At 42.7% G+C, this 15319-nt stretch overlaps 1 protein-coding gene across 1 annotated transcript; it reads left to right on the top strand.

The window, feature by feature from the left end:
- The first annotated feature begins 1003 nt into the window (after positions 1-1003).
- On the top strand, positions 1004-14000 carry LOC124712383. The gene is made up of 4 exons (XM_047242679.1): positions 1004-1014; positions 7604-7836; positions 13750-13842; positions 13954-14000. The coding sequence occupies exons 1-3, from the start codon at positions 1004-1006 to the stop codon at positions 13836-13838; spliced, it is 333 nt and encodes a 110-aa protein (XP_047098635.1). The 3' UTR covers positions 13839-13842; positions 13954-14000.
- Positions 14001-15319: the final 1319 nt, after the last annotated feature.

The following is a 15319-nucleotide window of genomic DNA, read 5'->3' as shown; positions in this document are numbered from 1 at the left end:
GGCTGTGGCATCCCTTTCACACTTGACACCTGAGAAATTCCTGTCGAAACAAGTGTTTTCCTAGCCACCAAAGCTGATGCATGGCTTTCATAGCTGCAGGTCCAGTACCGATCGAGATGTTTGCATAGAGGCTCACCCTCACAGATGCAGCTAACAGGTTGTCAGTGTTACACTGACGTCACACGCCTATGTAAATAACACCCAAGTCTCCCTCTGGATATACTCTAGAAATCTGATGCAATGTATTCAGAAAACTTTTACGAAAATATCCCAGAACAACACAGGTTGCATTGTTCCTAGAGATCCTTACAGGATAGCCCATTCGTCACGTGTTACGATGTACTGCCTTCAACAAATATCTCAGAAATGGTAAACATTCTCACCGCTGAAAGCCTTCATCATGTCTGTGCATGGTTGCGAAAAAATCATTTATCATAAAAGCATTCTTGTTATTTGGGAAGAGAGCACTGTCAAAGAACAGATGGGAAATTCAGATGTGGATTTAACTTAATAATTAAAAATCAAATTGGACACCATTAAAACTACATCTAATAAAAATAAGGAAAGAGTTGTTTTCTGTATCTAAAAGTGTATGCTAAAGTGAATGAAGATTTGGTACAAGAATATCTGCTTCTCTTGTTCGCTAATCTACCAAAAATCCAAAGATATCTCCTAAATACAATAATCCATGGGCATGTATTTCAGATGTGGAAAGTGGGTAGCTGATGACCTTGAAAAGTAGTTGAAACTAGGTAGCTGAAAGTATAGTGAGCCCCTTTTCGTACCTATATGAAGAATTTAGCTGTCAATGCAATATGGCGCCCTGTACAAAACAGGTTTGCCACTGAAAGTCTCGTCTCCAGAAGAGAATGGCAAACAGTGCTGCCACACCGGCAGTAATTTGGCGGTTGAATTCAGGAAGAGCTAACCAGAATGCTCCATTCATTCACAAGAATTCCTTTGTGCTGGGACACACTAGCCTCTACAGACTGGTTCAAACGAGATGGGGGCAAGGTATCTACTTAAAGTTCTGAGAGTAATGTGATGTCTTGTTTGTTCAAGTGTTCAAAGACAGGATGAAGCATACCATCCATCCCTGGCAGGATTGTGGCGTTAGGACAACTCCACTGTAGGTCAGAGCTTCGAATTCTGTTTGTGAAATTGTTCTGAATTTCCCATCTTTGCTTAGACAGTGCTCTCTTCCCAAACAACAAGAATGCGTTTATAATAAACGGAGTTTTCGCAACTACGCACAGCCGTAATGAAGGCTTTTAGTGGTGAGAACGTTTACCATGTCTGAGACGTATTTTGAAGGCAGGGCAGCGTAACACATGATGAACAGGCTGTCCCATTAGGATCGGTAGAAAGAATGCAACTTGTGTTATTCTGGGATATTTTCATAAACAGAGGGAGACTTGGCTGTTATTTACATAGACATGTGACGTCAGTATAACACTGTCAGCCTTTTAGCTGCACCTGCAAGGGTGAGCCGCACCTATGAGAGCTATGCGTCAGCCGTGGTGGGTAGGAAAGCAATTGCTTCGACAGGGATTTCTCATGTGTCAAGTATAAAAGGGCTGCCACCATCTCATGCTTGTGGGACCTAAACAGACACCTGCACATGGCCCGGCAGCTGATAGCCACATCGTTGCTTTGTGGGGCTGCCAGTACACCCTGACTCTTGGCAGTGTGTGTGGTGGCGTTGTGTGCAGTCCAGTAGACAGCACATGGTTCGTGTTTGAAAGATTTTTACCAGTATAATTACGTGTCATAAGTGTTTGATGATGACATTCCTCGCACAATCGGAATAAAAAAAGTAAATCAATCAATGTGATTACTCCAGAATGAGATTTTCACTCTGCAGTGAAGTGTGCGCTGATACAAAACTTCCTGGTAGATTAAAACTGTGTGCCGGACCGAGACTCGAACTCGGGAGTTCGAGTCTCGGTCCGGCACATAGTTTTAATCTGCCAGGAAGTTTCAATGTGATTACTTCTTGCACGGCCTGCATCTTTCCTAACAGCAGAGAACAACGAACGAGAGAAATCCAACCGCACAAACTGATTTTTTTATAAATAAACAATATACCCTTGAATTTCCTGTTATGAGGTCCTTCCTCTCCATCGCAGAGCCACCAATTTCCGGTAGGGGAAGGGTGGGGAGGGGGGGGGGGGGCTGGAGGGATGGGGATGTTTACCAGAGAGGTAGGACTAATTGATCAGTTTAACTAAGTAGTCAATGATATTGAGAAGAATGAGAGGGGACTATTCAAATAACTCAGAGCTGCAAGTGTACCTGTCTCAGTGAGGGGAGGGGGTGTGTTGGAGGTTTCCTGAGGGCTCAGAGGGGAGGAGAGGGAGAGGTGGGGAACAATCTGTTAAGGAACTGTCAATCAATAGGAAGGATCATGTTAGTAAAACACTAGGCTAATGACCTGTCAGTACAACAGGTTGATCCTGAGTGCCTACTAGCCTCTGATGCAGGCAATCCACACTAACAAAATGCACAGACACGGCTCTTGGCCTACTATTTTTGAGTTGGGGTGACAACCAGTAAAACAATAGCATTTTTCATTGCAGTGAAAATTTCCCATGACATTTCAATATACTGTGTTCTGCTACAAGTGCGAGAATATTTTGTGAACACCCACATTCATAGGCAGAAATGATCATTGTAATAAAATAAGGACGTCAGAGCTTGCACAGAAAGATTGAAATGTTCGTTTTTACCATGTGCTCTTAGTGAGTGGAACGGTAGAGAAATAGTGTGAAGGAGGTTCGATGAACCATCTGTCAAGCACTTCAGTGTGAATTGGAGAGCAGTTATATAGATATATATGTCGGATGTCATTTGAGGTGAATAGAGGGTTAAGGTTCTAGTAAACAATGATAGTTTACTTCTTCTTTTCTGTTTAGTGAAGAAAGTGTTCCGACTCTAAATATCGTTCAGTCGACCAAACTTCAGTCTATAGTCTTCCTTCCTTGAAGCAACAATGGAAGGATCGTTGATATTGCGCATCCCTGAAAGTGCTGTCCAAATAATCAATCTCCCTTATTTATTTCCACGCATCGGAAAAAGAGATACTGACTGGGATTCATTTCACATGTGGCGAAGTATCAGATGCTAAGGGGAACTGTTCCTACAAAAACTGTTGAATAAAGAAATAAAGACACTTAACCTAAGTCCCACTGACTGCTGTGGCTTGAATTGTTACCTTGAATAAAATAAATATCTGTCTCCAAGATCAAATCTTTTCCCAAACTGGTTCCTACGAGGTTACTGACAAAAACTTATTTAAAATAACGTTTGTCTGGGAGAGATGAACAAGTCACATAAGACACAACCCTGGGGAAACGAGATCTACATAAATGTTAATTATTTTGCCATAGGTATCTTAGGATGTAGGTAGGTGCTTAAATATACAAATATACAGTATGCTGAACTGTTTTAGATTTTTCTCATGCGTAGTATTAACGTGTCTCACATATAGGCCAACTTCTACAGCTTTTACAATTAAATTTTACTTTCATTTTCAAATCTTCTGTTAATTACTAAAAGCCCTTAAAATATGTAAACGTTTATAAATCGGAAGGGACGATGGTTAAGGTACAGCTGGAAGAGTGGTTTGAGTTTTGGACTTGACAAAACAGTTGGAGGTGTGGAAGTCCTTCCCAGTGTATGAACAGGCGCTGACAAGAGAGGTGGCAGCCTCTTTGCTGCAGGAGCTCCTCATAACACAGACGGCAGACAGCAGAAGCAGATAGCAGGGCCGTACCAGAACAAGGCTGGCCACACAGCCTGCTCATACAGACAGTGACACGGAAACACTTGTCGCACGCACTGTAACACACTCTGACTGTCTTGCGTTTACTGCAGTATACAGTCTAATATTTAAACTTCTCATGTTTCAGGTTCCTCTGGTGGACCTGTATCGTCCTGGATCGGTAAGACCCATTTTAGCTTTTTACTTTTACTTTACATTATCCATAGATATTTCTAAGTACTTTGCCTGGTCACAGGTAAAGTACATTCCTTTTGATTACATTCCTTTCATCATCAAAATTAAACGAGTATGTGGATTTACTCTGGGGCCCCAAATCCCTGACTGTACCAGATGTCAAAGAAATGATGATATGTCCCAGGATGATGTAGGCTTCAGGACTCCAGAATGTGGTTTAGGCCACTACTGGGAAGGGATATCTTCTTCACATACATTTGCAGCAATCCTTGTGTATATACAAGTGCTGTATCATATGAATTTGTCTAGTGCAGAGGGTTGTAATGAAGCTGTGTAGAGTGTAGAGGTGACTTTGTGTCCTTGATGGTGAAAGAGGAAGTGACAGCAGATATCACAGCTAACTCCTTCTTCTCCAGTATCAAACCAGAGGGCAATAAACATGATGTCACAATATGACCAACGAACCACAACTGACACTTTTGTACCCAGTAATTCAACATGTCTCTGCAGAATGCCTGGGCATTGAAACCAGGGCGCAGACATATAGTCTGGTGACCAGAGAGTATGCAAGACTATGTCTGAACATCAGTCTGATGGAAACCTATGGAAACATCTCGTATCACTAGGAATTATACGGAAAAGTCATAGACTGAACGCCTACACATCCTGTTCATAGCTACAGCCGCAGAGGCTGGTTCCAAAGGCGTGTCCAAATTCTCTGAATCTTCATGTACGTAACGTCTATATAGGCAACATTTATAAAATTATTAACAACTTTTTGTCTTTTTGGCCTCGGTTTATTTTCCACAGAAACACAAATACGTCATACAGTTTTATTTGGAATGAAAAGCTCCTACGTGGAAATGAGCTATACAGATCTCTACCTGCCCTGTGGTCCTCCCGCCCACTGCTGGATGGAGTGTCATTGTATCTTTAAAAACAATGCTTCGTCTAACAGAGAGAAGATTCTGCGAAGTCGAACTGCTACCACAACTGGAGTAGATCAGCTGGAGTTATCTCCAAGACATAGACATCTCGCTCGATGCTCTCCCAGGTGTACTTAATAGGACCAGTGTCATATGATATGAAAACTTACACAAGTGGCCTCATGTGTGGGGAGTGTTCCTCAAAGCATTCACACTTAACTGACAAAAGTAATGAATTGGACTCCTGAAACTACAAGTGAACACTGGGCGCTAAAGGTGGTGAAACAGATTTACGCACTTATAATCAAACAGTAGGTTAAGGTACTGATGGGCGGGAGAAGATGATAGTAGTGCATCAAACACCTCTTTTCATCCTGCGTACTGAACATGTGGCTTGAACGAATTTGATCACTGCCATTGGCGTGCACCAACTTATATCGTGACACATTACTCCTGATGTGTATTTTCCAAGCTTATAGGGCAAATATTCTTCCGATCTCCAACACTTCGACCACTGTCGGCAATTCAGAGTACACTTCACACCTCTTGATAAGATAGTTGGGACTGAGCGAGGTGGTGCTGTGGTCAGACACTGGACTTGCGTTTGACAATACAGAAGTTCCAGCTCCATCCCTCACAAACCTGTCTTGGGGTTTCTGTGATGTCCCTAAATAGCTTACGGTAAATTTCTAGATGATTCCCTCAGAAAGAAAGCAACCAGTTTCCTTACCTGTCCATCCCCATCCTTTCCCAATCCAGCCTTGTGCCCAACCTGCAGCACTCTTAGCATCAAGGGGACATAGAACCATAACATTTTTCTTGTGCCCACAGCAATTTCGGTGCTTGTTTTGTGCAGCGAGTGTAGGTACACATGTGGAGCGATGAATTGTCTGCCACAGGGATATGGCGATATGGCTGTTGGCAGGATGCTGTCGTCCAGCATTAAAATGGCTAATAGTCGCTGCATTATTATCCATCAATCCAAAGTCACAAGCCACGACAGTTGACAATAACAAATTACAGTATAAATACAGTGTTCACATGTCGACGAAAGGCTGTAGAGGTAGTGATTTTTCTTGAATCGGTGCTGTGTCCTCACAACATTGGCTAAATGGTGACATATGTACTGATATCACAGATCCTATGCCATGTATGCTCTTCTGTTCAGTGTATCCCAACCATGGGTGCCAAGACGAGTGGTATGATTTATTTTGCTGTGTCCAGAGAATAAGTTTGAATGGAGTGTCATTCTGTGGACCCAAGATGGCAGACAGCCCAGATATGTGACTGCTGTGAGTGCCACTGTGGTCGAGCTAGTATCGAGCATGTATGGTGGTACAATGAGTCAGCTGCAACTAGAGGAACCAGCAATGTCTTCCAGCACAATCACCAATTTTTATGAGGCGAATAAGCCTACAGCGAAGAACCGGCGGCCAAAATGTCATGGTGGGCAATGTGTCCATACCGTGGGGTGGACCTGAAGATGTTGGAGTTACTGAGCAGCTACATGGAGACGAATGTGCAGGTTCTGGGCAGAATTGTTCCTGAGGAACTCAAGAATTTGATGCACTACACTTCTGTCACCTGAATGTCACTACAGTCTGTGAGGGGCATGGTCGCTGTGTGGACACAACAACTTGGTGGAGTGGTTGGTGCCTGTTCACAGCCAGATGGACAGTGATCCCAGTTGAGGCAGAGAACCTGGCTTCGGCATATCAAGAGGAGCACTAACTGAGAACTTTTGCAGCTGACAGTTGCATGCTGGTGACTTTATGGTTGGTACAGTGTATCATGTGGTATACTAGCTGTACATTGGGTACATCTGGTAGCAAAAGCGTTCCACTTGCAAGTCTGTGGTTGTTGTGTGACAAGGTGTGGTTGGTTATTGATTGCACATAGAAGTGTGTGTGTGTGTGTGTGCAGTGAGTGAGAGCACTTTAGTTTGTTAACTACATGATGTGAGTGTGATTAATTGTTTTGATCCTAAAATGTCAGCTTAAATTATGCTGTGAACATAACTCTCTTGTTGAGAGAGCTGCTGTGCAAATGAACTTTTACAGAGCATAATGTGTAGTTCGTTGTGGTATTATATGGTGACAGTGTTGGTAGTAAACAAATACGCAGTTTTATGTTATGATCCTAGTTAGGTAATAGTGTGTTTTTATATTCTGTCTTTTGCTACTGAAGTTGTCTCACATATTATTACTCGTTATGTTCCAAGCATTGTAAATTTTTGTCATTGTTAGCTGTGTACGATTGTCCTAAGGTAAGGTTATTTGATGGAAGATACTTTTTATTGGTTGTTTGGAGCCCAGTGTTGGGATCTTTATAGGCTACAGAAATATCTTACTTAAGGAAACTGTATTTCTAGTCTGTTGATGTTAAACAAAATAAATTGAGTCCCACACGTACACAGCTCTCAGTCCAACGCCACTTCATCTAAATCCTAGGCCACACATGTGACTCACTTTTTTCTTCAATAGCATGTGTCAACACGAGTAATCTGGAAGGCAAGCGTTAAAAATTCCAACCACTGTTAAGGAATGGTTCGTCAAGATATAACGCTAGCAAACAGTCCTAGAACTAGAGTGGAAGAACCTTAGGGAAACTAGTCTGAGAACAAGCTAGGCCAAAGACATTCTTCAAAATTAGGCAGAGCACTAAGAGCTTTCGTTAGCTGTGCTAATCTAATGAGCATGACTCTCTTTTTTATTACCAGGGTGTCCATAGTAGTGGAAGTTGTAGAAACGTTAGTCAATGTGCAGTCTGGTCATATACTGAAGCATGTTTCTCGTCCTTGCAGCAAGTCTGATGAACGGGTAGCGAAGAACGAAGATTGGTCTGGGCCACCTGCTGCACCACCACCACCACCACCACCAGCAGCAGCAGCAGCAGCAGCCGAGGAGGGTGCTGCAAGAGAGATGTCCGTGGACAGCCTGAGCCTTGTCGCTGGTAAGTGGGGCAACTTCTTGTATGCAATTTAGTAGGCGCCGCTACTTCCTGCGCACCTGTACCACACCCTGGAAAAGTCACAAACGTTCATGTGAGGCAAGCACTGTACTGTTTAGACCCAATCCTGTGACCTAGCCTTTGCTTCAGTCTGCAGAATTTTGCCAGCGAATGCAAAAATTATGGAAACCGTTTTGAGGAACTTCAGAAGTTTCATCCAAAGTCTATGATCGTATATAGCTATAGGTCTCAGAACTCTAGTTGGCTTCATGGAGCTGTGAAGGTTAGATAGATTCTTACACTTTTCTGTGCCGAATAAGTTTAAATGTGGATGAAACATGTCATTTGACTGTAGCAAACGCTTCTGATGAGGTTTCCTCGATACCTCTGTCTGAGTAAAGAACTTATTCGGCAGATGATAAAATTTTCGCAGGTTCTTATTTTGTGCTTCGGTTTTGACCCAAGCACATAGTGAATTAAATCAGAAATGAGCTTTGGTTAATGCGATAGCAAAAGTATAGTCAACCACCCCACATTAAGTAGCATATGATTTTTGTGCCAATCTTAATGAAGTTCTGCCACTTCAATCATTAGCAAAACGGTATTCACCATTTTCGCAAAACTACTGTTTTAAGTTCACTTTTTTTTTCTCCAGGGAGTAGTGATTGATCCATGGCTATCCTACAGAAATTCATCTTTGCTGAGAGACCTGTGAACTGACTTTGAGCTTTTTAAATGCACTTTTGAAGTTTCTCCTTAGGGCATTTCGCTTCTACATTCGCAACATTGAACACCCATTTCGAAACTGGTTCTTAAGATAAAAATTCATTTCCTGCGAGATGTCTACCTTTTTTTCTTTCTTTATTTATTTCTTCCTTTATTGTATTTTGATTCCCCCCCTCCCCCCAGAAGGGGGGGCAGGCTGGCAGCAGCATAATACGCCGCTCTGCAGCCTACAGATAAATTTAAAAAACATAATTAGATGATATAACAGTATAAAGAGGTGATAAAATGGTGACTGTTTAAAACTTGTACATGGCAAAAAAGTTGTGAAGAAAAATAAAAAGCAAAGAGGTCAGTGAGGCTGATTAAAAACGCTTAGGAAACAGACAGGCACAATTAAAAAACATGGTGACAGTCTGGTTTCTGTTCGCAACACTTTAAAAAGGGGACGTACAACACTGAACACTCACGGAAAATACTGCACTATAGAGTACAATGGCATATGGGTAGGGAGTGGTGGGGGTCGGGGGGGGGGGGGCAAATAAGGGGGAGGGGGAAGCCAATAGAGGAAGAGGGCACAGAAAAAGGGAGGGGGGGGGCGGAGCAGGGTGGGCGCGACAAAGGAGTTGGGAAGACAGTGATGTCTACCATTCCATCAAACTGTAGAATCTTAATGCAGTACTCTTCCACTGCGATATCAACAGTTAGGTCGACAGATAGTTGACAAAGCACATATTTAACAAAATCACTTCCAAACTGACTACAAATTATATTGCCTGAAAATAAATAAATTAATTAATGAAGCACCCAGAAGACTTGGCTGGATGTCAAGTGTGACTTTGTATACCTGTACACCATCGATGGTAAGTAAACGATTAGAGTGGCAGTTCTCTGTGACTGGTAGAATGGCCCACCAGAGTGCCCTAGTGTTAGAAATCTTACAGACATAGCTACATACAGGCATTGTATTAAATCCAATGGCGACATGTGAAAATTTGTGTTGGACCAGAACTCGAATCCGGATGCTCCACTTCTCTATAGCAGTTCCTTTAATCACTTAAGGCACCTGAGCGCAGCTCCTGCCCTGCCCAAATTCCTACATGCCACACACTACAGATGTATTGTCCTCTGTCCATTATCTCCCATCACATGAGTCGCACAAGTATTCAGACAAGTAAGTGCATCCCCACAGAAGATATTATTTTGAGGTGTCTGTTCTTTTGGATATGTTAGAAAGAACAGACACCGTACATACATACTTGCATTACTGTTGTTCATATTTAGTGTTGTTACTAGGCCTGGTAAAATTATAAGAGGCAAAACAGTGTCAACATTAAGTGATGACTGTGAAGGGCACAGAGACTCTGTGAACTGATGTGAAACGGAGTTATAGCGCCTGACAGAGATTCAAAGAGTCCTCATGGCAGGTGTAAGTTTTTGAAACATTCAGATGTGACAGTGGCCCGGTGGTGGACTGCAAGGATATATATGAATGTGAATAAAATGTGTGTGAAATCTTATGGGACTTAACTGCTAAGGTCATCTGTCCCTAAGCTTACACACTACTTAACCTAACTTATCCTAAGGAGAAACACACACACCCATGCCCGAGGGAGGACTCCCACCTCCACCAGGACCAGCCACACAGTCCATGACTGCAGCGCCTTAGACCGCTCGGCTAATCCTGCATGGCAGGGAATATGAGGGCAGGCATACTCATCATCATGATTCCAATGAAACACTTATGATTACACCACAAGGGAGATTCTCCTTATTGTGCACGAAACATATTGTAACCCTTAGATATCCTTGTCTGCTATCTGAGAACAGTTAATGGACTCCCTCTACATTCTGTGTCATCCTGCAACATTGGTCAGAGACAACCAGCAGCCAGACTAGGGGATTACTATGCCATGTGTGGGCTGGCATTAACACTACAACACAAAAGGCTGCATTTGGAGTATTACTGTATGATTCTTCCAGTGTAGGGAAAAATCGGGTATCACTTCCGGTCATGGCTGGTATTTACCAAGGGAACTCTGACAGCACAATAGTATGTCACTTACATCCTGCATTTTCATATGGTGCCTTCTATGAGACAGTATCATGGCGCCATTTTTCAAGAGGACAACGATCGTCCACATGCAACATGCGTCCCCATCAGCTCTCTGTGTTATGTTTAGTTATTAGCTCTGTACCCACTAGAATATATGAGACATCAGCTCGTACGCCGTCTCAATCCCAGTGAAACTATCCAGGATATCAAGGACCAGTTACATCAGCTGTGGACTAGCTAGCTTGTGTCAGGACTGGGTCAACAGTTTTATGACACAATTCTGTACTGAACCAATACATGCACCCAGTCCAGTAATCTGGCAACCCCTTAAAATTAACCCACAAGAGGTGCACTCCTTTGTCTAGAGTTGAGATATTTACGGCGAAGTCTTAGGATGCTCTTGCTCGCACTGTTTCATGGTTTACTCTCATCGCAGGCAGCTGGGGTACACTGATTCCATCCCGGAGGGGGGAGAGGGGGTTATGGGGTGGTGGCAGGAAAGTAATCCAGCCATCCCATAAAATTAACCATGACAGTTCTGTACTAAACACTGCCAACCCTGTGCATGATGCAGAACAAAGGCAGTCTCAAAAGAAGAAGAAGTAATTAATGAATAAAAGTGAAAAATTCATATTCATGAAAAGTCAGTTGTCAAAATGAAAAGATGTAAGGATAGAAACGTCTTCTGAAATGTTACTTTCACTGTCAATTGATGCTGCAAGAAGCCAATTGCATTTACACATGCAAATACTTTCATTTCCAAATAAGTTCTTGTTAGTTCCCTTTCTATAAATATTCATCACAGAGGAACTAACACCATTGATAAAATTTACTGTTTTAGATACACTTCCTCCAATGGCCCGAAACAATATTTTTGTCCCTTTTTGCAGGTAGGATAAATAGTCATCCTAATTGGACTAACATGGTTGAGAGGTTAGCGAAATAAGAGATTATCAGGAGCAGTCAAGAGTAGGATGAGATCCAGAACATGTCATCTGTAATCGAAATAAAATGAAGCATTAAGTCACAAGCGGATAACATCTTCCTCTATCAGTGTAGTGGAGTCCAAGTTGCACTGTTTGACTAAAATAGAGAAATGCCCAGAAAAGGCGGAGGAGACAAAATGAAATTTCATGAGTTGAGAGGATACATGATGCTATTTCAGTCAAAATTACTTCATTTATCAGCAAGATGCTGAAATCCCTCCTGCCTGGATGCATGATCTAAATTGGTTAGTAAGGGTTTCTCCTGAGGTATCCCAACCCACAACAATTGTAATCGAACTTGATATTCTGGATACAGGAATGACGACGTCGTTGACGTTCGAACTGGTCTAAATCATGCACCATCAGAGATAGATCTAGGGATCTTGCAGGCCATAGGGGCATCTCAGTTACGCAGACAGGATATATGTCCATGTGTAGATAGGCATTGTGCTGTTAAAAAAATGCAACATGATACTGTCACATGAGAGATAATGCATGATAGTGCAGCATGTCCATGTCAAACCAGTGTGCTATCACAGTTCAGTTAATCTCTACCAGCCATGACCTGAAATGATATCTGATAGCTCCTCTCAATATGAGACCAGGTGCAAACAAATTGTGTCTATCCAAACCAGTGGATGAATGGGACCACTCCCCATGCCGCCACCACACTCGTTGACCATAGTCGTCAGGGTAACGTAGAACAACGATTTATTGCTGAACTCAGTGCAAAGCCATTCGTGAGCAGTCTGTACTTCCCAGTCATGGCATCACTCCAGATGGATCCATTTGTGTTGTAGTGTAAACAGTAGCCTACGCATGTGTGTGTGTGTGTGTGTGTGTGTGTGTGTGTGTGTGTGTGTGTGTGTGTTCAATTTTAAACCAATGTGACATCTTGACACTGCATTATTTGACCATCCAACCCAATGGACGCCCATTGTGAGGTTACCTTCAGTCCAGTCAGGAGCTGGTAATGCTGTCTCTCATGTGTACGCAGCATATCAATGTCATTTACAGTGACCACTCAACATTTGAAGCTGTTCACGTTCCTTATATATCCTACCAGTTCTGGTACAACACCAAACATGAACACCACTAACACAGTTTGGTGGCCATTCTGTCTTAGAGAATTGCTACACAAATTTTTTAGAAATACGTGTATTCCGAATGAGATTTTCACTCTGCAGAGGAGTGTGCGCTAATATGAAACTTCAAGACTTCGAGTCTTCGTCCGGCACACAGTTTTAATCTGTCAGGAAGTTTTAAATGCATGGATTGTGTGAACATAGACACAGTTACATTGTTATCTGACCATGGTTTCTGGGAGTTTCACTCTTTTTTTATAAGGCAGTGGATATACGACAACTCCACATGTATACTAGGTGAACTATAGTGCAAGGTGCTTATGAAGAGTTGGCACTTCTAAAATTCAAGCAATAACAATTTAAACCACATGTTTACATAACTAGGAGAGTGGGCTCACTATATCGCAATACAGAGTGTGAGATGACGTTAACCACATCGTATTTGCCTACCAGCGACGGAAATACGGAACATGCATACTACTTCATCAGATTCTGTGTGTGGGATACAAGAGACCTTCCACCATCTCACCGCTTCTGCCTGATACCAATGTCATTGCCTTGAACCTATTATCGAGCATCCTCATTGCAGACAATATGGAAATAAGACAGTTATTCCTCAAAAAAAAAAATAAACCCACTGTGATGACCTATGCAGTCAGCAACTCTGAAATTAATGTGTGTTTGTGTGTGTGTGTGTGTGTGTGTGTGTGTGTGTGTGTGTGTGTGTGTGAGATAGTGTAGTCGAGGGATGAAAATTTTCTGAACTTATGCTGCAAAGATAAAACACTACAAAATTGCTCCACCAATGCTCAGCATGTAACACAAGAACTAAGCTATTTGCTGTAGATACTCACGCGACATTTGTGTTTTGATCATAATAACATTTTACCTGATGTTTTCTACACTGTAAACTTACAGCTCTCTTGGTGTAAACAGTTGAGATTAAATTTACTGCACAGCTAACTAATCAGTTTTGTAAATTTTATTGTGTTCTTACACCAGTTTATATTTCTTACCTTTGTAAACAAGGGTGCATTTTCATGAAAGTTAATCTTTTTCTTTACAGTGCACTCAGGCATGTCAGATATACAGGAATTTGTTTTGCCCGATGCGGAGCCAGCATTCTGCTCGCTGGAGGTTGAGCATGAGAAGTAGACTGGTTAGTATACAATCAACACTGCTGTGATATTGCGTTCATAAACTTGTTTATATTGTTTTAGCTCTGTCAATTTGGGTACATTTTGATAAACTTTATCCCTTTTGTTCGCAGTCTTCTCAAGCATGTTAGCCGGGAGTGTGCCAATTTTGGCCCCAATGAACACCTGTTCTGCACACTCCACAATACGGCCCGCAGGGCCTGCACTACTCAGAACTGTAGGCCGGGAAGAAGCTGGATTTAGTCCAGAGCAGCAAGCATTCCACTCACCACACGAAACGCCATTCAGACTAGAGCACATTAAGTAGGATGGTGAGTATATTATCCAGTCTGCTTGATATTTTGTACACACACTTGTTTATATTTTTTACCCCTATCGATATGGGTACATCTTGATAACATGTAATCTTTTTGTTCACAGTCTTTGCATTCCTGCTGGACAGAAGAGTGACTATACTGGCCCAGAGCAGCAAGTGTTGTGCTGTCTACACAAAACACCCTTCAGGACCAAGCACTGGTCTGGGCTGTTGGCCTGAAAGGATCTGACTATAGCGTGGAGCAGCAAGTCTTCTCAAGCATGTTAGCCGGGAGTGTGCCAATTTTGGCCCCAAGGAACACCTGTTCTGCACACTCCACAATACGGCCCACAGGGCCAGCACTACTCAGACCTGTAGGCCGGGAAGAAGCTGGATATAGTCCAGAGCAGCAAGCATTCCGCTCACCACACGAAACGCCATTCAGACTAGAGCACATTAAGTAGGATGGTGAGTATATGATCCAGTCTGCTTGATATTTTGTACACACACTTGTTTATATTTTTTACCCCTATCGATATGGGACCATCTTGATAACATGTAACCTTTTTGTTCACAGTCTACGCATTCCTGCTGGACAGAAGAGTGACTATACCGGCCCAGAGCAGCAAGTGTTGTACTGTCTAAACAAAACACCCTTCAGGACCAAGCACTGGTCTGGGCTGTTGGCCTGAAAGGATCTGACTATAGCGTGGAGCAGCAAGTCTTCTCAAGCATGTTAGCCAGTAGTGTGCCAATTTTGGCCCCAAGGAACACCTGTTCTGCACACTCCACAATACGGCCCACAGGGCCAGCACTACTCAGACCTGTAGGCCGGGATGAAGCTGGATTTAGCCCAGAGCAGCAAGCATTCCGCTCACCACACGAAACGCCATTCAGACTAGAGCACAATAAGTAGGATGGTGAGTATATGATCCAGTCTTCTTGATATTTTGTACACACAGTTGTTTATATTTTTTACCCCTATCGATACGGGTACATCTTGATAACATGTAACCTTTTTGTTCACAGTCTATGCATTCCTGCTGGACAGAAGAGTGACTATACTGGCCCAGAGCAGCAAGTGTTGTGCTGTCTAAACAAAACACCCTTCAGGACCAAGCACTGGTCTGGGCTGTTGGCCTGAAGGGATCTGACTATAGCATGGAGCAGCAAGTCTTCTCAAG

The sequence above is a fragment of the Schistocerca piceifrons genome, chromosome 8 (assembly GCF_021461385.2).
Source record: "Schistocerca piceifrons isolate TAMUIC-IGC-003096 chromosome 8, iqSchPice1.1, whole genome shotgun sequence".
NCBI classification, from domain to species: Eukaryota; Metazoa; Arthropoda; class Insecta; order Orthoptera; family Acrididae; genus Schistocerca; species Schistocerca piceifrons.
Note: the sequence above shows the minus strand (reverse complement) of the source record. Positions and strands in the feature narration are given on the sequence as shown.

Bases quoted from the DNA above. Each gene is read 5' to 3' on its own strand.
- LOC124712383 (XM_047242679.1), top strand. The intron at 7,837-13,749 runs GTAAGTGGGGCA...TTTTCTTTACAG, and splicing joins CAGCCTGAGCCTTGTCGCTG to TGCACTCAGGCATGTCAGAT.